The sequence below is a fragment of the Epinephelus lanceolatus genome, chromosome 9 (genome assembly GCF_041903045.1).
Source record: "Epinephelus lanceolatus isolate andai-2023 chromosome 9, ASM4190304v1, whole genome shotgun sequence".
NCBI lineage: Eukaryota > Metazoa > Chordata > Actinopteri > Perciformes > Serranidae > Epinephelus > Epinephelus lanceolatus.
In genome coordinates this window covers 30,424,736-30,447,291 of record NC_135742.1, presented here as the reverse complement: position 1 = coordinate 30,447,291, position 22,556 = coordinate 30,424,736, and the positions used below count along the sequence as shown (strand labels likewise).

General features: G+C 41.0%; 2 protein-coding genes and 1 pseudogene across 5 annotated transcripts; 2 read left to right on the top strand and 1 right to left on the bottom strand.

The window, feature by feature from the left end:
- The first annotated feature begins 13 nt into the window (after window positions 1-13).
- Window positions 14-6,583, top strand: polr3d (polymerase (RNA) III (DNA directed) polypeptide D). Of its 3 annotated transcripts, none has more exons than XM_033620188.2 (9): window positions 14-37; window positions 3,131-3,293; window positions 3,408-3,451; window positions 3,544-3,698; window positions 3,819-3,943; window positions 4,031-4,190; window positions 4,318-4,565; window positions 4,647-4,799; window positions 6,096-6,583. In XM_033620188.2, the coding sequence occupies exons 2-9, from the start codon at window positions 3,132-3,134 to the stop codon at window positions 6,210-6,212; spliced, it is 1,164 nt and encodes a 387-aa protein (XP_033476079.2). In that variant the 5' UTR covers window positions 14-37; window position 3,131; the 3' UTR covers window positions 6,213-6,583. The 3 variants fall into 3 exon arrangements, with proteins under 3 accessions (XP_033476079.2, XP_033476076.2, XP_033476078.2); XM_033620185.2 differs by lacking the exon at window positions 14-37 and adding an exon at window positions 1,357-1,380; XM_033620187.2 differs by lacking the exon at window positions 14-37 and adding an exon at window positions 2,276-2,429.
- LOC144464345 (uncharacterized) lies at window positions 51-2,842 on the bottom strand (annotated as a pseudogene).
- A 426-nt stretch (window positions 6,584-7,009) lies between the features above and the next one.
- Window positions 7,010-21,437, top strand: LOC117252914 (glycerol-3-phosphate acyltransferase 4). Of its 2 annotated transcripts, XM_033620183.2 has the most exons (13): window positions 7,010-7,166; window positions 7,926-8,580; window positions 11,816-11,885; window positions 11,984-12,284; window positions 13,856-13,930; window positions 14,034-14,123; window positions 16,666-16,759; window positions 16,873-16,988; window positions 17,204-17,259; window positions 17,354-17,439; window positions 17,562-17,690; window positions 17,876-17,955; window positions 19,973-21,437. In XM_033620183.2, the coding sequence occupies exons 2-13, from the start codon at window positions 8,413-8,415 to the stop codon at window positions 20,079-20,081; spliced, it is 1,374 nt and encodes a 457-aa protein (XP_033476074.1). In that variant the 5' UTR covers window positions 7,010-7,166; window positions 7,926-8,412; the 3' UTR covers window positions 20,082-21,437. The 2 variants fall into 2 exon arrangements, with proteins under 2 accessions (XP_033476074.1, XP_033476075.1); XM_033620184.2 differs by lacking the exons at window positions 7,010-7,166; window positions 7,926-8,580 and adding an exon at window positions 11,302-11,490.
- The last annotated feature ends 1,119 nt before the right edge of the window (window positions 21,438-22,556 follow it).

Here is a 22,556-nt window from a genome sequence, read left to right as displayed (position 1 = left end):
TGCGGGATGGCTCCAGAACAACTTGACTTTACAGAAGGTTAAGTATCATATTTGCATTTTTTTGTGTGTGTACCAATACAGTCTATGATACCATATTATGGACAAATTGCACAAATATGCTGCCTTGATTTTTAAGGACGTAACATTTGGGTACATGGATGAGTCACTCATGACTTTGTTTTCAAGTATACACTGACCAATCTCCGTGTATATTTGCAAAAGTCACATTAAAATTATACCATTTTAAAAACATACATTAGCAATTATATATAATTCATAAATCACTTGTGGTGCCACATCTGGCACCTATAGTACATTATGTGATACATGATGGTAACAATGATGTAGATTCAGTGTTGTCTGTCAGAGAAGACAACAGTGAAGGCCTCTGCCTGTGTAGTATGAAAAGCTGTGTGTCAACCTGTGGGAAACAGATATGGTGAAAATAATTTACTCTGCTCATTCATAGCCTATTTGTAGGACTACCACTGTTCTTTTCACATTAATATGTCACAGATGTGTGTGTATACCCCCCCTCCTGGGGGATGATGGTGAGTCTTCCTCAAGCTCAGTACTCCCACCAGAGGCCTGGGAGTTTGAGGGTTGTGCACAGTATCTTAGATGTTGCACTCCAGAGACCTCAGATGTTGTACCTGGAATCTGCTGGAGCCACTCTCTAAGTTTGGGAGTCACAGTCCCGAGCGCCCCAATTACCACTGGCACCACTGTTGCCTTTACTCCCCACATCTTTTCTAGCTCCTCTTTCAGCCTCTGGTATTTTCCGAGCTTCTGATGTTCCTTCTCCCTGATTTTGCTGTCACTTGGGATTGCTACATCTATCACTACTGCCTTCTTCTGTTGTTTGTCCATCAACACAATGTCTGGTTGGTCAGCCAGCACCAGTATGTCAGTGTGGATCTGGAAGTCCCCTAGGATCTTAGCTCAGTCATTCTCAACCACCCTCGGATGTGTCTTCCATTGTGACCTTGGGACTTCCAGCCCATATTCATTGCAGATGTTCCTGTACACTATGCCAGCCATTTGGGTATGGCGTTCCATGTATGCTGTTCCTGCCTGCATCTTACACCCTGCTATTATGTGCTGAACTGTCTCAGGATTATCTTTGCACAGCCTGCACCTGGGGTCCTGTCTGGTTTGGTAGACCCCTGCTTCTAGTGATCTTGCACAAAGTGCCTGTTCATGTGCTGACATGATTAGTGCTTCTCTGCTGTCTCTCAGTCCAGCCTTTTCCAGCCACTGGTACGATTTCTTGACGTTGGCCACCTCTTCAATCTGTCTGTGGTACATGCCGTGCAGGGACTTGTCCTTCCATGATGGTTCATCCTCCTCAAATGCATTCTCAGGTTTCTGCTGCCTGAGGTATTCACTTAGCAGCTCAAATATGTATATGTACACACACACACACACACACACACACACACATATACTGGCCTATTGCATAGGCTACTATAACTCTACAATTATATAATATTTACTATATATAGCAGGCTCGCAAGCCATGCATAGGCTCTTAATGTATTAGCCCAGTATGTTACCAGTATTATAACTCAAATTCTGACAATATATATATATATATATATATATATATATATATATATATATATATATATATATATAAGAATATTATATATATATATTTATATATATATATATATATATATAAGTAAAGGCTGTTTGAGATTTGGATTAATAGGTTCTGAAATCACCACCACTTTTAAATGAAAATTGTGTAATCAGTTAATCCATGTTTTTAACTGTTGTTAAATGTCCTTTTATAAATTGAATTTTGTTGTCTGAGTTTTGTCCATTATGTCTATTTTCATGAGAAGCACTCAGTTCCTATAATGTCCATATTGTAAAGCACTCTGTGCTGCATTTCTTGTGCAAAAGGTGCCGTATGAAAAAAGTTTATTATTGTTATTATTGTTGTTGTTGTTGTTGTTGTTGTTGTTAATACTACTACTACCACTACTACTACTACTGACAATAATTATAATAATGATAATAGTAATTTATCCAGTGTGTTGAACAATGAGCCATGTGTATACACCTTCCCTCCTTATATTTTATATATACCAACTGCACTTAATACAGTGTTTCAAAATGAGCATATTATTATTGATTTATTATATAAACTCGTAATATATACATACACATAGTCCACAAAGCAACGAAATTATCCACAGGCAAGAAAACTGTAAAAGCTTTCCGTACGACAGTGTTTGAGTATGCGCATCTTCATGCGCAGGTTTGATGCGCGTGAGCTCAGGCTGATGACATTGCGGAAGTGTCATGGCGCCGTGCGGCATGCATTGTCAGAAGCAGCACTAGCTCAAAACAACTTGTAATGACTCTTCTCTTACAACTTTGGACTGAATATCTAATTAGGACATCCGAGGATTCATAAGGTAAATATCTAGAGAGGCATATGGAGTCAATAGTTGTTCCTGAGAGCGTTAAAGTTTAACATACTGGTGCTGTATGCTTGTATTCGTGTTTTAATTTGGCCACGTGTTGCTGAATTTATGCCACTGTTGACGCAATGTCATGAAATATTGTAAGTCGTGACATAAAAAGTGTGACGTGGTCGTTGGCTTTTATTCTTAAAATGACTGTCAGTTGTTGATGTCCCTGGACTTTATTGCTGTGGTCAAAGAGCAGGGGTGCTTTTAGTTTAGCTTTGTTTTTATGTCAGAGGAACACTGTTTATAATAAATACTTTACAACAATCGAGTTATAGAGCATTTCGGTTAAACCTGAACACATTAACTTGCCAGCACATGTAGGTTACTCAAATATAGCACTCTTAAACCAACCTCATCAAGGCTTCGCATAAAAAATAAACATTGGAAATGACTTACAACAATCAGACTGTATAAATGCATCATCAGCTGCTCAGAAAAGACATCAACAAAGACAAAAATAACCACATCATCATCATCATCATCATCATCTTCTGTGGAAGAAATAAGCCAATGCATCTCCGTCCCTTCTTTTATCCACATTACAACAATCATTCTAGTAAGAATATCTGTATTAGTATTCATGTTATTAATCAGTCACACATACATAAGGTCTTTATCCTTTTTACCACATGTGTCTGGTTTAGGATGGCAGATTCAGGCTCAGGTGACCCCAGCGGTCAACGGGTGCCAACCCCTGGAGGGAGCGGTATAGGACTGCTTATGGGCCGCAGACCACCTGCCGCCATCTCTACTGGTCGTCTCCCCTCAATGCGATCAAGAGACCTCACCCTGGGAGGAGTGAAGAAGGTAATGTGCCGTATCTCACCGCTAGAAATGATCATTGTCCAGGAAATGTTCACATGCACTGGCAACTCCTTGTTCCCATACTCAAGTACTGTTTTTGTGTTTTATTATTTTTAGAAAACCTTCACACCCAACATTATTGGTCGGAAAGCCAGAGATGAGTAAGTCCTCAGCTGACCTCAAATGGAAAAAATACATAAATTCAGCTATCTCTTTGACTGTTAGCCAATGATTTGTTTCTCTGTTATGGCAGGACAAAAGCTGAGGATGGGCAGAGGAGGGACAGGAAGGATGTAGGTCGAGGTCGCGGCCCGAGAGATAGAGGCAGGGGCCGAGGTCGCCAAGAGACCATCCAGTCCCACTCTATCTTTGAGCAGGGGCCTGCAGAGATGATGATGAAAAAGAGAGGTAAGAGTTCAGCTTGATGACCGCTCACTCTGTACTGCTAGTGATTTTTTCTTTTATACAGTCTATATTACTCATGCTGAATTGTTTCTTGATTCAAGTGCCTCTGTATCACACACACAGGTAGCTATGAAAGTGAGAAAGAAGCTCCGAGTGTGGGACCTTCACCCATCATCAATATTAAAAAGGAGAAGAGAGAGACGGAGGAAGAGACCAAAGAGATTCTTGCCAAGCTTGAGCGAGATAATGTACGTCCCTTGGCTGTCAGTCATCTTTATTAAGAAGCTTAATTTTGCATTTTCCTTAAACTTTACTTCTCTATTGCATTTTCTCAGTTCATAGATGATCCCTTCCTGAGGAGTGAGCGGAGGAGCTGCCCCGTCCAGCTTCCCCTCGCTGTATCAGGATGGGGATTCACAGAAGAATTTTCTAACGCTGCTGTTAAAATCGAGAAGATGGACGAGGACAGTGAACCCATGGAAAACGCAGTTGAAGGTACTGAGATAAAACTAAAAGCTCTTGTATCTAAGCAGCAGTTTCCATGTCAGCAGCTTGTATTTCCAATGATAGTTTGTGAAAGCAGGAACTAAATCTTCCAAAATACACTTTATTGTCTCTTCAGTGAAACAGGAGCCAGAGGAAACTGAAATAAAGAAGTCAGAGGGAGCTTTCAGGCCCCCTCCTCTCCCTGAGCCTGAAGTGCTTCCTGACCTGCTGCATAGATGGAGCCTGAGCAAAGGGGATGAGCTGTTCTTCATGCAGATGCCTGACACGCTGCCCGGCCAGCCTCCAACCAAAGAGCTCAGGCCCACGAAAACTGAGGTGCAGTCAGAGGACGGACAGTCCGTGCTCCTGAAAACAGAGTCGCAGGTAGATACAGTTGTTGTCTACATGTTAATAACATGATGATATTGAGGTCACGTGTGTAAATGGCATTGTTATTTTAAATAGGAGGAGGAAGCTGAAGACAACATGTGCAATCTGAAAGACCTGCGGGAGGGTCTCATAGGAAAGATGCTGGTGCGGAAGTCTGGCCGGGTCCAGCTCATACTGGGACATGTGACACTCGATGTGTCTCTAGGAGCATCATGCTCTTTCCTTCAGGTATGATTGTAGTATTGATGTGTCTCTTTCTGTCTCTGTTTTACACATGCTGGCTTAGCTTAACTTTGTTTGACTCGGGATGTCAGCCCAGCGCAGCAAGGATTTGTGTCTCCATTACAACAAGGCAACCTGCTTGAAGGTGTGTCTTTTACTGATATCGGTCTTGTCTTGAATCGAAGTTTATAACCAGCAGTAACAGTACGGCAGTTAAAATATGTTTACCTGTCGGAAGTAATTTGTTTGCAGAGGTGCAGAAAAGCTCCGTTTCCAACAAGCAGTACAGTACAGTACAGTTTGATACGCTTTTTTTCCCATTTCCACTGTGAAAAGTTGTGGATGGTACCAATGGAACTGTTCTGTACCGTAACCATTTATGGTCCTGTAATCCCATTCTGTGGACAGTACCAGTCACCGGTGAAGAGCCAGGACATACAGTGAGTGTTGTATGGAGCAGTGAGTGACAATAACCCCGCCCAAATTTAAGATTGCTGTTTGCGGTGGAAACGCTAAGTGGACCAAGTCTTCCTCCCTGTGGTATTAGTAGACTTGTTTTTTTATTGAAGCAGTTAACAAAATTCTGCTAAATCGGTGATAAACATATTTAATTTCCTGTAGATTTCTTCACAATAAAAGTAATGAAAGTTTTGTTTTACTGAAGCAGGAAAATAAGGAAATGTTGAGTTTTCATCAGCAGTAACTTAACATGACTCCAGACTGAGAGGGAACATGAAACTGTAAAATAAAGCAAATATCTGAAGCACAAACATGGACGCAAGAGAGTAACCAAACTCCAAACCACAGTGGTTCAATTAGAAGCTACAAAAGTACAGAGAACTGAACACACAGAGACTTTTAAGTGTGCCTTTCTCTCTGGTCTGCACAGACATGAGTTGAGTCTTACAACACACAGCATGTTTTAGGTGGAGAAGGGAGTTGTCAAGGGTTGGCTGCAGTTGTCGAGACATTACCGCTACCTGCTTTAGGGTGGTCTGGCATGCTTTTGGCTCGACTCAAGAGATGGTCCATCTTGGGTGCAGCTTGGCCTGGCTCAACATGTTAACACTGTCAAAGGAAATGCAAATTGTCTTGGCATGGGTTGATTCGGCGCAGCCAGAACTGCCAGTGGAAAAGCCTATTTGTCTTCATACTGTATTTGTTTCTCCACGGTGCAACACTGTTTGTCTTTCAGTGCCTCTCTACACACCACTGTTCATCATAGAATAAATATTTATTTGCTCTCATAGTTATTAACATTTCTGACATGCTTTTCTCTTCTCCCCCACACTGTTTTTTCAGGAGCTGGTCTCTATTGGTGCAGAAGAAAGAACAGGTGACTTGAGTGTATTAGGGAATGTTAAACACAAAATGGTTTGTTCCCCAGACTTCGAGGCTCTACTGGAGAGCAACGCTTGATGCTCGTCAGAGCAGCGGTGGTCTGAGCCTCCTGGGTGCACATGTGATGGTTGTGATGTTGACAAGATGTTCACTTTAGCTATGGACTGTCCCTTTGGAACCTGACATAAAATAAAACTACGGTGGCCGCCGATTGTGCTTCAGTGCTTTCAGAGCGGCTATAATAACATATTGAAATCCACTACCTATAGATATGAAACATAACTGAGGTTTTAGTTTCGTCTTGTGTAACAGGCATATTAATTCAGGGTTCAAAGGTTGAATGGTGTGCCAAATATTAGTACTGTTTTCATTTCTCTATATCTGAGATTACTTGACAAGGCTGTAAATGGATGTACATGTGTGAATAAAGAAAAGTTTTGTTATTCCAATATGTTGGTGTCAGATGCTTTAAATTGTTGGTTCACTCAAATTACGCACAAATAAAAAAACACACATTTTTATGTACCTCTAGTGACCATGCAGACACATATTTGGCTTTATTTGTGTTGGTTATGGATATGAGAGATAACTATCCTGATAGAAACATTGAGTAGTTGCATTTATAACAAGGTGACAGTCTCTTACTCACCCTGCTGCTCCTGTCTTGAGCCTCAGCAGTCGAAAAACATGCTTTAATTTTAGTTTTAGAATTGCACAATAGCTTCTAACTGTATTTGTGTTTATTTTTTCCTTCATTTGACTGCATCACTTTAATCAAAGTATTGCCCTACAGCGCCACTGGTGGTCACATTGTGTAAATGCCATATTAAATGTCAGTGCAGTATTTGTTTTGGCCACCAGGTGTCAGGACGGAGATGAGCGCGTTGAGGGCTGGTCGTAGCCAGCAGTGAGCCGCCCGTTGTCTGCCCATGTTGTTCGCCGGGTGGAGTTTGGCTGTAGTCCGCTAGACAAAGACGGCTGACTGACCAGTGAAAGCCTGCTGTACCGGCACAGGATGTACCGTGACTGAAGGTTGGTCAACTATAGAGTCTTTTAAACTACCTACATGATAACAGTTAGTTAGGATAATAACGTGTAACATAGTAAAAGTCCACGTAACCAAACGGAGCTTATAACAAAACGGTTGGCTCAGCATTTCATGTACACCCGGACGGTACTCTCGAGGGCTGCACGCGAGCTAGCGGAGCGAGGAGGAGCACGCCAGGAGACAAAATTTAGCCTTAGCTCGGAGGCCATAGGCTAACTTTAGACATTAAATCACCAGTGTGGGTTCAGGAGGCTTGAGTCTCACGACCCGCTATTAGTTTAGCTAGTGTTCGTGTGCTACTTGGCGCTGTGGGGTGATGGGGCTGCTAAATTATCCTGGAAGGCGCTGGCTTTGAGCTGCTGGTAGTGATGAGCATAGCTAACCAGTGTGGCTGTAGCCGGGATGGAGCTTCCTGTTAGCATCATCAGAGGAGATGAGGACGGAGGCCCTCTAACGTTATCTCTACACTGGTGCTGATAACAGTAACGCTAGCTTTTGAAGTTATCTGGCCACTCGCTGAAAAGGGATACATCCCCGTTAGGGAGCATTTTCCCGTCTATTTCTGTTTAGTATAGCCAGAGGCTAGCTGTAACTTTGCACACCGAGTATTCAGAGAGCTGACAGTGACGCGGGGACACGTTTTCCGCCTTGCATTATTAAATTACACGAGATGTGCTCGGGTCATAGCGGACATGATATTGTGACATGGAGAGTCCTGACCGATTGTTTGCACATCTTTGCAGGTCGGTGTTACACTGAGCTGCGGAGCCCCTAGACCCTGACCAGACACGGGAACCACCTGCTGTGCCCAGCGTGTTTTTGTTTCATTGTTTACATCTCTGTCGCCAGAGGGAGGCTGTGCTCAAATAGCAAAGGACATCTGCAGCAGGGACCTATATCATTGCATCGCAGCTGCTTTAAAGACCTCACATCCCCATATCCTGGAGCTGAATCCAGCTGAGTTTACAGAATCTGATTGATGGTGAAAATAATGGAATTTATTGATATTGCCCAAGAGGGCGACGCCAAGATGGTCAGTTGTACTTGTAATGACTCTGTGCTCAGTGTGAGGAGAAGCTCCATCCCCTAGTTATCTTGATGAAGGCCTTTTTCTGACAAAAGATAAGGGCCACTTGGGGCCAGGAGGTGGATTGCTGTACGTCCTCTGCCATCTGCTCTGCCCTCTGATTTCAACGATTTGATCGATTTCGTCGCCCTCCTGACTTCAAGATGGAGCTCTTCTTCAACCCCTTTGACAACTTGGTGTGTATCCTGCTGGGTATCTCCTTCACCGTGTGGTTCACCCTGCTGCTGGTCTTCATCATCGTGCCTGCCATCTTTGGGGTGTCCTTTGGCATTAGACGTCTTTACATGAAAACCTTGTTAAAGCTCTTTGAGGTAAGAGTTTGCTGCATGTTGAACCTTTACTTTTGTCTGTTTGAGGTGATATTCTAATTAGAAATTATTACTTTTGGTTAGAACTGCAGTGCAAAGTCGATTAATCTCCAACTATTTTAATGATTGATTAATCCTTGAAAACATTTTTCGGGCCAAAAAAGTCAAACATTTGCTGATTCTGTCCTTTTAAATGTGAGAAATAGCTGCTTTACTTTGTCATTTCTGGTAATTAATGAAGAGTCTTTGGGGTTTGGACTCTGTTTGGACAAAAGACGCAAATTAAAAATGTCACTTTGGGTTCTGGGAAATTGTCATCAGCATTTTTATCAATTCTCTGACTTTTTATAGACTAATTGGTTAATCATGAAAATAATCTGCAGATTAGTTGATGAAAATAATCATTAGTTGCAGCGCTACCTTTGTTCGAAGCTGAGGATGCCATGGGAACCCTGTATACACACAATGTGAGAGTGTACTTTAGGGTGTGTTTATATTGTTGCACAGTAAATATGATTCTCTGCCTCCTGCTCCTGCCGAGAACACCCTGTTATTCAACAAACCATACTTAGTGAAAGTCCTTGTCACTGTTCTTCAAGGACAGCCTGTATTTGTTTTGGCTGTCCTTCTTATCCGCCCTTTCAATCAACATTCACAACAGTCATTTTTGCTCCATGTAAGCAGACCTGAAACCATTAATTGACGAGTTGTCAAATATCAAATTAATCACCAACAGAGCTGATCACCAATTAATCAGTTTAAGTATTTTTTTTAAGAGAAAAAAAGTCAAAATTCTCTGATTCCAGCTTTTTAAATGTCAATATTTCCGGGTTTCTTTACCCCTCTATGACGGCAAATTATCTTTGAGGTTGTGGACAAAATAAGAGTTTGGTAAGTCATCTTTGGCTTTGGGAAACACTAATTTTTCACTAATATTTGATATTTTATGGACCAAAGAACTAATCGATTAATAGAAAAAATAATGAACAGTGAAAATAATCCCTTCTGGAAAGCAGTTGCTTTTATACAACATAATATTTTAAAGATGTTGCTCTGGTTTTTACAAATTTGCTGGCCTTGTTTCAGGTGCATGCTTCATTCTTGTCTTTAACATCTAACCAGTGGCCACTGTACTTACAGTCTGATACAGATTAACATCACAGCCACAGAGCCAGTCTCCCCTTGTTATGTAACTAAATATAACAGCAGCACAGACCTTGTCAGTAGCTGTAGCCTGTGACATGGTTCTAACAGCCTGGAATATTGCTCACTGATTTGCAGTTTTCACTTTCAAGAAATTACTTTGAATCACCAGTGATGGCAGTAATGCATTAGCATCACTGTGCAATGAGACCAGCTCAGGGTGTCAGTAGTTACCATTTTATGTTTTCCTCTCCTATTGACTTCAGACAGAGTTATCAGGTTCCTCTCCATCTGCTATCTCTGGTCTATCTCCACAAGTTAAGCTGTCATCTCTTTCCAACACGTACCTCTGAGAGCGGATCTTGTGCCTGAAATAAATGGACCAGTGGGAGATATGAGAGACGCTCTTAGCTCATTATTCCAGTAGCAACCATGAGATCTAGAGAAAAGGTCAAAGGTCAGATGCAGTACAGGCTGTGAGAACATAAAGCACTATTTCCTGGTTTGCATTTTTACATACTTGTCTCCATTACAGCCTTATTGAATCAAAAAAAAAATCATGTATTGGGCATAATTAGTTGCCAACCAAAAACTTACCCAGAGTGGGATTTTGTTTTTGCAATTAGTTGCTTCAAGAAAGTGTGACAAGGATCAATATATTCTGCTCACTTGAATTAAAGTTATTTATGCTGTAATCCCACAATGGCAATATTTGAAAGGGATGAAGAGAAAACGTCCTCTTTCACACATACCTCTGGAGCATCATGCTAGCATGATGGTACGGCTTTATTTCATTTCCATTCTCTTGTTAGAACATGCATCTCTCTGTGCTCCTCCTCTCTCCACCCAGAGAATTATCACGGTCCATGCAGCTGCACTACAATATGTTGACTCGGTATTACAACTTGTTACAACATGATTTAAAGGTAGCTGTAAAAGAAAGCGAAAGGAATGCCAAACAGGCTAGTAATGTGTGTTGCTGTTCTATTTTAGTAATTGTGACGCGCACACACACATTACTGGGGTGTGTTAAATGTCTTTTGTCTTCAGTTAGTCCGCTTTTCAGACTGTTGGTAAACTGGTTTTATTTTCGAGTTGGCTGTCACCCTGTATCTCTGAAATGTAGTCATAGACGAGACTGGTTCCAGTTTGCCTAAAGTGTGTCTACAGTTAATGTAACGTAAATAGAAATATGTAAATGATCTGATTTAGTGACAGACATTTGTTACATCATGACCTCTGCAAGCAACTTCACTGTGTTGTTGAACATTGCTAGAATTTTTAGTGCCCCCTGGCTGATTCCAGTTTTTTTTTTTCGACATGCATGCCTGCCTGACATTACTCCATTTGAGTATGCTTAAAAACATGCAACTTTTTTGAACTACCATTGATTGGTGCAGACAAACCTCAGAGTTAGACTGTGCTGTGGTCTGAACTGTAGTCCGAGACTGTTGGCTAAATGAAACTCCTCCTCTGTGAAACACCTCCCAGTCCATAGTATTCTGCTTGTCTTACCAGAACACTGTGTCCTTTTCCTGCCTCTCAGTGGACACTGCCGGTTGTTTTTGTCTCTGTATTTAAGAGGGTGAAGTGGATATTATAATGTTCGTGTCACTGAGCAAGTCTGTGGTCACAGATAAGCCATGCATATTATTGTCTCAGAATGAGAATTCAGAGTCCTGTTTCCTTAAATTTTGATCAAGTATTGCACCCTGGCTGTTTATAGCATCAACAAACACACTCAAGTTAGAGGGATTACCATTGGAGAAGGTGAGCAGGAAGCAGTTGTGACCCTGAACTGAACTCTGGAGAACTTGTTGCTTGAGTTGTTTCAATGTTCATATTTAGAAAGTCAAATATTACAGCACTTTGATAACAGTGGCAGCAGGTTGCAACAGAGTTTTTACATGCTGTCGGGGCTCCTTTTTCTTAATGTTTTACGACTGTGTTTCAGACTCACAATAAACAACTGTTTAATGTAAGCTCGTCTTTTGTCATTGTATAATTTATTGATGATGTAGCATATACGTGCTGCATTCAGTGTGTTGTAGGTCACTGTTGATTTTTTTTCACACCTTTTTGTTTTTCTTTGTAGTGGGCCACACTTAGGATAGAGAGAGGAGCGAAAGAAAAGAACCACCTCTTGTACAAACCCTACTCAAATGGTAAGATGTGTGTTTTTCTGCATGTGTGCATGTCCAGTAGGTGTATTTGTTTTAAAGACAACTATTGCTGACATGTTTTGTCTTCGGACTGTTTCAAGCTATCATTGCCAAGGAGCCCACCTCTTTGGAGGAGGAGATCAAGGAGATCCGGCGGAGCGGCAGCAACAGGGACCTGAACTCAGCCTCTGAGTTTGAGATGTCTGACATCTTCTATTTTGCTCGGCGAGGAGTGGAGAGCATCATGGACGATGAGGTGACCAAGCGGTTCTCCGCTGAAGAGTTGGAGTCCTGGAATCTGCTGACTCGCAGCAACAACAACTTCCACTACATCAGCCTGAGGCTGACCGTCCTATGGGGGCTGGGCGTGCTGATCCGCTATGGCTTCCTGCTGCCTCTCAGGTAGTAGCAGTACCTTCCACATAGAGGTTGTTTTATATTAGAGGAGTAACCCTTACCACACAAGGTTTTAAAAAGCTCTTTGAAAACTTAACACATTGAGAGGGGACTGGAATGGAAATTTAGCTCCTCTGCACAAAAGATCACCGAAATAATGTAATACCAAAATTGCAGTGTGAGTAATTTAAACACTTGAAAATAGAGTTAGTTGCCTGTGGTGCTCATTGGTCTTTTTTTTTTTTTTTTTTTCCAAAGAGAAACCACAGTTTCATGTCACGACACCAGACAAATCGGTCAACTCGAACTCAGTGAAGTGGGCTAATTCAAAGGTCTGTCCCTATCAAATGCAAATCAACCCAGGGAGGTGGTGTGACAGCTTAAGTAGAAAAATGTGCCAGCTGTAGACGGCAGGTAGTCCAAGATGCCACACTGGCCACAGAGCAATTACCTGCGCATGGATACAGGTGCTGGAAGCAATCCCAGCATGCACTGGACAAGAAGTAGGGTGCAAGACAGTTTTCACACAAGTAACACAAAACAATTAACTAACAATTATATCAAGGAGTCAATCAATGTCCTTATTGTCATTTCACAGCTGTACAATGAAATTAGGTGTCTCCAGTGGATACATAGCTTTAATTCTTTGATGGCACCTGGGTAAAAGCTTTTCAGGTATCTGGAAGTGTAAGCTTTTAGGGACTTGTAGCGCCTTTCAGAGGGCAGCAGGTTGAAGAAGTGCCGACCATGGTGAGATAAGTCTCTAAACCCTAAGCCCTAACCCAGGGCCAATGTAGTGTCCAACCCACCTGTAAAAAATGAATAGATTTGGGTGAACGCATGGGGACTGCTCAGAGTGCTGCAGACCACACAAGTTAAGTGTTGGCACATGCAGTGGGTTAAAGAGGGAGATCCTCATTCGGGGTCAGCTTAGACAGTCACAGGGACAGTGACTCAGTACTAAGCCTGGCTGGCTTATTTCCAACTGCCTGTGGGGAGACAAATCAGGCCACCGCTGCACAGACAGACACCATTGTAGTGTCCCATCCAGTTAATAGATTCTCTCATTCACTGCTTGTCTGGTTGAATATTGACCTGCCTCGCTCACCAGCACGAAACCCTCACCTCGCTGTTTGTCTAATCCTCACCCAATTTAATCAGCACCTTCTCCAGCCCTGGGTGATTGGTTCATCCAGATTAAGTCGACCTGTTGGCTGGTTTAATCATCTCCTAATATGCCCTCCTGTGGGTTCTGGAGTCTATTATCAGTGACAATAGGGAGCAGAGGAAAGTGTGAAACTTTTAATTGATAACCAGAACCTCACACTCCTGGATAACACTACTCGTGACCTTTACATGTTATCTGAGTGGTTACTCAGTAAAGGCTTACAATACACAATGAATCTTTTATAGCTGAGGATCATGTTCTTGCATTTAAAAGCCAGTAAAACACCATTTAGTTTTAAATTTGTTAAACCAGAAGGTGGAATCTCTTCTCTCTGTGTTGTACAGTGATGTCGCTTGTTAAAAGATTTCCTGTTGTAGGATTAGATGTAACCTGCCTGTCTGTGTTTCAGGGTAACTCTTGCCTTCACTGGTGTAGGCCTCCTTGTGTTCCTCACCTGTCTTATTGGGTTACTGCCAAATGGAAGGTAAGACTGATGACAAGCCCGTCTGTTTCAATATATAATAATGCATAGAAATGCTGCCTTGACACACAGAAGACATCATGCTGTTGTATGCTTCTTCTTGCAGGATGAAAAACTTTCTGAGTGAGAAAGTCCATTTGATGTGCTACAGAATATGTGTCCGAGCTCTGACTGCCATTATAACCTACCATGACAGGTAAGGGGTGTTCTACACCTCATAAAATGATGTGACCGGGACCTTTGATCGGCATGAAACCAGTATTATTTTAACACAACGGTCGCAGACTTCCTGGTAAAATGTTAACAGTCTTTATGAGATAAAGACAGGAAGTGTAAAGGGGAAGATGGAGCACATAGGGAGAGTTATTCAGTCCTTGATGAGTTCTCAATTACACATGACACACTCAGGTAATCTAATTAGGCCAGTTGCAGTAATCATGTCAACAGAAATACTGGAAGCAAACAGTGATCCATAAAGACCCAAAGCAGTCAGACTGGTTTCCCTAAATCATACACACTTGCAGCTGGGACACAAAGACCTGTGTATATTTTGAAGGAAAGCATGCCATTACTGCAGGTATTTTTACAAACTTGGAAGTTACCTGTGGAAATATTTAACACAACAATGTAGTCCACCTTTATATGGAGATTTACGCAGTGTTTCTACGATATCCACTTCTTCCTCTGTTTTTGCCACCAGTTTGGTCGGTCTTTATCACAACAGTTAGTATGATAGGGGCCGCTGCAGGTTGACTGTTTTTCTGTTTTGTTTTTTTTTAACACTGCTATGTCACTGTTCACCGGCAGTTTCTCAACCTCACGGTCAATTTCTCAATTTTTTTTTTCTGCTTCCACAATTTACTTTTTTTTTTTTTTTTAAAATTGCATGTAGCGACACCTCTCCAAATGGTTAAAGCTCAGTAAAAGCTTCGATGCAGTGCTGCTGTTGATTATTGACATCACAAAAAAAAACAAAAAAACAGTGTTATTGGGATGGAGCTCTGCACCAATTCTCTCTTGTTCACTGCTGTGGAACTAACTACACTTGGCAAAAAATAATTAAATAAATAATAGGCTTAAAAGGACAAATAGTGTCAATGGTACAAATGCTGTGTTGAGTTTGTGCTATAAAGCATTCTGCTTTTGGCAAAACATCTTCAAGCTTTACACTCAGTGGCAAATATTTCAAGAGAAGCCTGTTGCGACTAATAGCTTTCCAAATGCCATGGCATTTAAGCAAAAGTTACCTCTGAACAAGTTCATTTTTGATCCAAAGTTCTCACATTTATATTCAGAAAGATTTAATATAAAAGAAAAACAAGCAACCCATTATTCTTCATGATCCACTGCAGACCTTTTGCCTGACAGGAAGGGAGTCTGTATGAGGTTACATAATGGCAGATGAGTTATCTTTAGAGAACAGGAACCTGGGTGTGTTAGCATTTGTAATATGAGCACCCAGAGTGTGAGTATGAAAGGGAGGGCGCCTGGGGCGAGACTCACACTGTCTACATTCATATTCATCGCAGCAGGCATATGAGCCTAGGTGAAGCACAGAATCCTCGTCAGTAATGCGTTCTCATACGAAAAAAGTGGAGGCACACTCAATCAAGCTGCAGTCATTTTGTAAACATTAGAACGTGATGCTTGGAGCTGCTGATTTACGATAGTTTCCGAATAGATCCAAATATGGTGCACCTGTGTTATGATAGCAGTGAATGCAGTCTGGAGTGAAGATTTTGTTTTTGTTCTAAGGCTTTTTTGCAGTTTATATTACCATAGTAGAGTAAAAATTCAACAGGAACATGGCACCTTAGACCAAGCTTTTATAGCGGGGATGGGCATATGCAACAGGATGTGGAAGAGGAAGTTAATGTTTTATGTATTTGCCTGTCAACTGTAGTCTATAACAGCTGTTGTTGTTGTTGTTGGTTAACTGCAGTGCAGGCTTAACTTAATTTAAAATTTAACGGTTGACATGACATTTTAGTTTGAGATAAAGCAACATTGTTATTAAGATTGTTCATGGTTTGATTATTTATTTGATCATATCTTGAGGCACAGTAGAAGTAGTTTCTCATTGGAATGTTAATTAGCGTGATGATTCAGATTTTACTTGTCAAAACTGTGAAATTCAAAGTTAGAAGTTATGGATAGACTTTTATTTGATAAAAAATAATCAAAATATGATCATTTCTATCTTTTAATCCACTAGACGAAAAACACACTGATTGATTAATTGATTGAGTGATAGATAATGAAGTACATGAAGTACTCGGGTGACGCAAGGATCTGTATTATTTCTTGCAGCCTTCTGAATGTCTGCCATCAATGCCTGACCTGTTGTAACATGCACTCGTCTCCACTCTAGGGCTAAAAATACACAAGTGACAGAGGAAATGTTGCTCTCTGTCGCTCTCTATTTAAGATTGTAACTTTATCTCTGGAATGTGGACTCGGTAGGTTTAGGTCCTGCGTGCTCTCGGGGTCAAATCTCTTAACATATCCACCATGAGTTGCTTTGTTTCTCCCTAGAAGGCTGAAAGAGGCAGTGGACCAAAGTGCACCCAATTTTCTATAGGGAATAGTTTGAACTTTTGATTGCATTGTTTTGTTCAGTTGCATTGTCACACTAAAAGTGTAGTTTGTCACTTGCTATCACTGTATCAGTTCTTGATAATAATTCGTCCATAAAGTTCCTTTATGGTTTTACAGTCTTCCTGTTTATACTTTTACAGTGAGAATAAACCCAAGAATGGAGGTATCTGTGTCGCCAACCACACCTCACCCATCGATGTTATCATCCTGGCCAGCGATGGCTGCTATGCTATGGTAAGTATACTGGTGCTTAACAGGAAGCTACATAAACATTGACACCAGTCCTTTTTTTCAGTGGCAGCTGCTTATCTGTTGAAATGATATTTGTGTTTATGTTTTGTTGTCAGGTTGGCCAAATTCATGGTGGCTTGATGGGGGTCATTCAGAGATCCATGGTCAAGGCCTGCCCACACATTTGGTTTGAACGCTCAGAAGTCAAAGACAGACATCTAGTGGCCAAAAGGTAGCATTACAGTCTTTGTTTTTATTCCATTTTTTATTGTACAGTTTTATCCTCAGTCCAGCAAACAGAGTTGTTGCAAAGTCTTTTGGAATTTTTGTTCGTGTAACTTGTAAAAATATAGGTTTTTTTTTTTTTTTTTTGGTAAATTATAATTTTGTGTCTTTAGAATATCAAAAACAGTTCTAGTATTAACCTTCATACCTCTTGTGTTGCAGATTGAGTGACCATGTAGAAGATAAATCTAAACTGCCCATTCTCATTTTCCCAGAAGGTGAGCTTGTTGAACGATCTGGTACAGCAATACTTCATAATCAAACCCATTTGTCTCAATTAATTTTATTTTATTTAAATACCTATATCCCCAGGTACCTGCATTAACAACACGTCAGTTATGATGTTTAAGAAGGGCAGTTTTGAGATTGGTGCCACAGTCTACCCTGTGGCTATTAAGGTGAGTCTTTATGTCCCCTGTGAGATGTTATTATTACCTGCTACATCTTACTGTAACTGTCAACTTTTAGTGGAAATAATACATGTCTTAATTATTCATTCTGGTGTTGGTGATGCTCACAGTATGACCCCCGATTTGGAGACGCCTTCTGGAATAGCAGCAAGTTTGGTATGGTCAACTACCTGTTGCGTATGATGAGCAGCTGGGCCATCGTCTGCAGTGTGTGGTACCTTCCTCCCATGTCAAGAGAGGTGAGACTCAATGGTTAACTTAAGACTTCCTAATTTTTTATTTCATAAATGAAGCAGTCAACATTTTAGCAGATCTAATCGTTAAAAGTTACATTTCAAAGGCAGTCACTTTTATAGCTGATAATAGCTATGCTGTTAATGATATGTGATGACCTTGTTTGCCTGTGTCATATTTATGCTAACAGGAGGGTGAGGATGCTGTACAGTTTGCCAATCGTGTGAAGGCAGCCATAGCCAGGCAAGGCGGACTTGTCGACCTCCTGTGGTGAGATAACTCACATTCAGCTCAATAGCTCAAACCACTTGGACATAATTAACACACAGTTGGCCATTCATTCTGCTGTCATGGGTCAATAGACATTTTCATATCAGACATTTAAACATGGCACAGCTGGAAAAGGTGTAATCAATAATAATAACAACAACTGTATTCATTTGGGTGATCCAGTCAATTGGCCCTGGTATCATGTATGTTCACTAAAACTGAGCCAGTGTTTATGTTATTGTTTCCACATTTGCATTTTCTGCTATAACTAGTACCCTTTTTCCACCAAAATGAGTGTGTATGTTGGTTTTTTACGCGTGGGAAACCTGTTAAGAAAAGGCGACAGACTGCTTTCCCATTGCCAGTGGACCAGAGTGGTACAGTGGAAAAGAATGCCTTTCTATGTGTTCACCCTGGTGTGTCATTTTTGAGGTCACCAACAGGCAAAAAAATAGGTTTGTAAGCAGTAAAAATAAACATGGAGGCCAGTGAAAATGGTTTCTTCTTTTTTTATATCTCTTACTTATTCAGTCTCTCTTTCAAACTTAGTGCTGACTAAATTTTTACTGATGTTCGAGTACTGCTTGAATGGAGATGGACGGAATTCTGTGACGGTCCGTCATTGCATCGCATTTGGCAAAGAGGCTAAAATTAGCATGTCCACCTGGGGGTCATACTTACATTCCTGCCGATCTTTTTTTTAGTCTAGTGGGAAAAGGTCTTAAAACGGTTGTAGCAGTAGTTGTACTGGGGTTTCAACAAGACAGTGTGAGTAAGGTGGTGCAACTTAATGTTACACTTAGACACCCTTTATAAGAAGTTTGTGTAACCACCATTTTGCAATAGTATGAAAACTTCCTGACAAAATATGGTACTGCTGGGCCACAAGTCACTGCTGATATCTGCTAAACTTTATTAATAATATTTTAATTCAGTCCAATATTCTACTAGTTTGTCCCCATTACTGACACGTGTGCTCAATGAAAATATTAGAAACATCTTTCAATACAAAAGACAATTTTTACAGTTGAGATTTGGACTTTTTAATCACAGGTGTGTCTCATAAGATTAATTATGGCTTCATTTATTTTACAGTTTATTTATCCAAGGCCTGCTATTGTGCATGTTGACTAACCGGATTTATATTCGTGTGGCAGACCCTACGCACGCCACCTACACTTTTGTGAGCTTTTAAACTTGTGCGGTGGTGTGTCTGTGTCACAGCAACATTTAACAAAGGTAATGGCACATAATTTGGCTCTGTTACAACTCACAAGGTTCGCCGACAAATCAGCTGTCATACTAAACGTGTTTTCCAAACGGATACAACATGCTAACGTTATTAGCACAAGCCTGTGGAATTTTACATCATATAAATTAGCCTAGCAACGAGCAGAGGTTTTTGTGGAGGCTTTATTGTCTTCACAATTTATTGTTTCTTATCTCTGAAATGCAGAATAGCTACCGCCCCACCCGGCTCCATCTTGGCAAGGTGCTGAAAACATCAATGAGTCCAAATTGATAGAAAAAGATTTCCGCACACTGTTGCCTTTTGTATGCTCTGATAAAGGTCAAACAGACCGAAAGCTTAACAATAAAGTGAGACACTGCATAGATGTAAGTGCGCGGAAATCTTTTTCTATCAATCTTAACTCTGAAATAAAAGTAAATTAAAGCTTTGTTTCCACAGAGGGAAATGGTTTCAGCTTACAAAAATGGACAGGTCTGAGTCGCCGCTATGTGTAGTTACATTTCTGGGGAGGTGCATGTCCGGCTACGGTGTAGAATACGGCGTAGGCTCCATGTTGACACAGAGCCTAGGCCGTAGCCACAGCGTTGATTCAACTCAGAAGTATAAATTCCGCCTTACACCTGTGGTTTATCTTTATCAATTTAACATGTCTTTGATAAAATGCAGAACACTGTTTCATTGCTTTGGTAATACCTAATCAACAATAGAATATGGGGAATTGCATTAGGCAACATGATTGTTAACACTAATTTCAAACTTTTGCAGGGATGGAGGACTGAAGCGAGGAAAGGTAAAAGATACCTTTAAAGAAGAGCAGCAGAAGCTGTACAGTAAAATGCTCGTGGGCACCCAAGAGGACCGCAGTCGCTCCTGAAGGACCTGTGTGAAGGTGGACTGGCTCAGATACCCACTTGGGCACCGCTGACTAAATAGGCAGTCAGCAGGGCTGCGTCTCTTTTGGAGCGCTTGGACTGGAAAATTCCCTCTCTGATGTCAACAGTACTCCATTTGGCTTCCTCGGTCACTGCCTCAGCCAGGCATGTTCAGTTTGCGTCGCTGTTATGGGTCATTCTGAGTCTGCTGCCCTTTGTTGGAATAGCTCGACTGAAGCCCCGCTTGCATTAGAATGAAATTAAGGTGCACACAGAAACGGAGCATCGTCTTCCTTGTTGGCAGTCTTATGAGGGAAAACTTGTATTATTATCTATTTGAGTTCCTGTCTTTGTTGGGTAGTTTGAACTTTATAATTTTAATTTTTATTGTCATGTTTGTATCACACTGTGTTGAAGTTACAGAGCTGATTATACCCGAGACATAGAAGAGAGTTATTGTAGATAAGAACTAGTTTGTTCTAAAGCTAAAACCTGTGACTGAGTTGGGGTTTTGCATGACTGGCTTTTGCCCATGATTTACGGCACAATGCCAGATTTTGTTACATTTCAAATATTTTTATGGGCCTTTTCCAAGAGAAGAAAAAAAAACAACTTGTATTTTAAGCTTTGTGTTTTACATTAAGACTTGTATCAACACACATGGTCACTATAGGAGTTACATTGCAGATGAGCTCTCGATATGTTGTCCGTTTCTGTGTTTCTTCCATGGAATGTGTAAATTCCTCACATTATGAAATGGAAATTGTGTAACCACAGTAACTCAGATGAAGTTTTACGGATTGAGGTAGATATTCCTCATCGTCCCACTTAATATGCAGCATAACTGGAGCAAAAGAGTTCATAGTCGATTCATTAAGAATTTATTTGGGAAGCTTTTAGCTTTGTCCCTTTAAAGCCCGTGGCACTCAGACGGTGATGCAGGATAATGACCATCACAATCGGTCTCCTGACTCTAAAACATAGTTATAACGACAATTAGCTGATATATTCATACTAATACACTTCCTAACAGGCATCATGTTCTTCATTGGCTTCCTGCTTGTGCAGCGACCATCCTGCCTAATTTATTTTAAGTTAACTCTAAAAGCTGTTGTCTTTATTTCGCCCCTTCATCAGTGATCTTTTCTCTGACTTGGCAGTCTCTTCAAGGAGGTTTTAAGGAGAGAGACGGAGTGCAGCTGTAGTTTGGACTCCCCATTAGGCTGGAGCGAAGGAACACAGCGGACAGCCTTGAGGGTTTCTCCCTGAATCCCTCTAGCTTACTGTTATCAGGGACAGTCATTTAGATTGTGTCAAATCTGTTCATCAAAATAAATGTTGAAGAATGTGACTCGAAATTTTGACGTAAGAGTTTTTTGTTTCTTACACGGTTAATCATGTTTGTTTCGTCTGATGCAGGCTCAAAGGCCTTTTTAATTTAAAGAAGCACATGGCTGCAGCAGGTGAATGTAGACAATATTCAGATACACTCTGAAGTAACTTAAGAGTATTTGAAGTGATGTCGTATATGCAGTTTACAGTCCGTTTAAAGGAATTGTGTAGAATAAAACACTTAGCTTATTTGACAAAGCTTTGAATTAAAACTGGACATTAAAAAAAGCGCCTTAGTTCCAACTATACAACCAACCTCTAAAGTTTAGGATGAGCTAAACGGATTCAATTTCAATGTATCTCATTTAAGAGTTTAGGTTATTTTTACGTCAATGGAAAATATTTTCCCAAATCCCAGTATGTTTTTGTATATTATATTTTTAGAGTTTAACATTTTTGCTGTAAACTACCATCTTAATTAGCTTTCTGTGCTATTCTTGGCAAGACGGGACTCTGGTAATGTTTCCTGTCTGATTTATTGTCCAGTGGCAGTGGGCACCAAGTTGCTCTAACAGTCTGGCATGAAGATTGAGAGTTTTAGTTTGAACATCATATATTTTGTATTTATTCCCTAGCGTGCAATGTTCTCAGGATCCAGTCTCAATAATATCTCTTTCAGCGGATGTATGCTGCTGGTTCTTTTGCCAGTGCTCCATCCAAAACCCCAGGCCTCTCCTCCTGGCTGCAATAAACCAGTGCCTCAGTCCTTTCAGAGAGGTTTCCCCTTTAACTGTGTTTGTTTCCAAACCGGTGATGGACATGGCAGCATTCTTTTGCATCTCTGTTGCAATAGCTTCAAATGGATCTGTTGACGTTGGAGAATAAAGTGCACAATGCTCAGGGGAGGAGTAAGAGGAAGCAGAGAGAAGAGCTCTAAAGGTTGGCTGTGAAAACCACGCCATGGTTGAACAGCTCACTAACAGCACTATGGAGAGCCAGAGTTAGGCCCCCAGCAAGCTTTGCTCTTACCCCGGGCTGGATGGCACATATCCATCGATTCCAAATGAGACGTTTAACGGCTCTATGATCCGCTGGCTAGAAGAAGTTGCTGTAATGTGTTGTAAAATATTGTGGTTACTCTGCTG

Excerpts from the sequence above, each read along its gene's own strand:
- polr3d (XM_033620188.2), top strand. The coding sequence starts at position 3,132 with ATGGCAGATTCAGGCTCAGGTGACCCCAGCGGTCAACGGGTGCCAACC. Across the intron at positions 3,699-3,818 it reads GATGATGATGAAAAAGAGAG|GTAGCTATGAAAGTGAGAAA; the intron begins GTAAGAGTTCAG and ends TCACACACACAG. Across the intron at positions 4,191-4,317 it reads CATGGAAAACGCAGTTGAAG|TGAAACAGGAGCCAGAGGAA; the intron begins GTACTGAGATAA and ends TTGTCTCTTCAG.
- LOC117252914 (XM_033620183.2), top strand. The coding sequence starts at position 8,413 with ATGGAGCTCTTCTTCAACCCCTTTGACAACTTGGTGTGTATCCTGCTG. Across the intron at positions 14,124-16,665 it reads ATTATAACCTACCATGACAG|TGAGAATAAACCCAAGAATG; the intron begins GTAAGGGGTGTT and ends ATACTTTTACAG. Across the intron at positions 17,440-17,561 it reads TCTACCCTGTGGCTATTAAG|TATGACCCCCGATTTGGAGA; the intron begins GTGAGTCTTTAT and ends TGATGCTCACAG.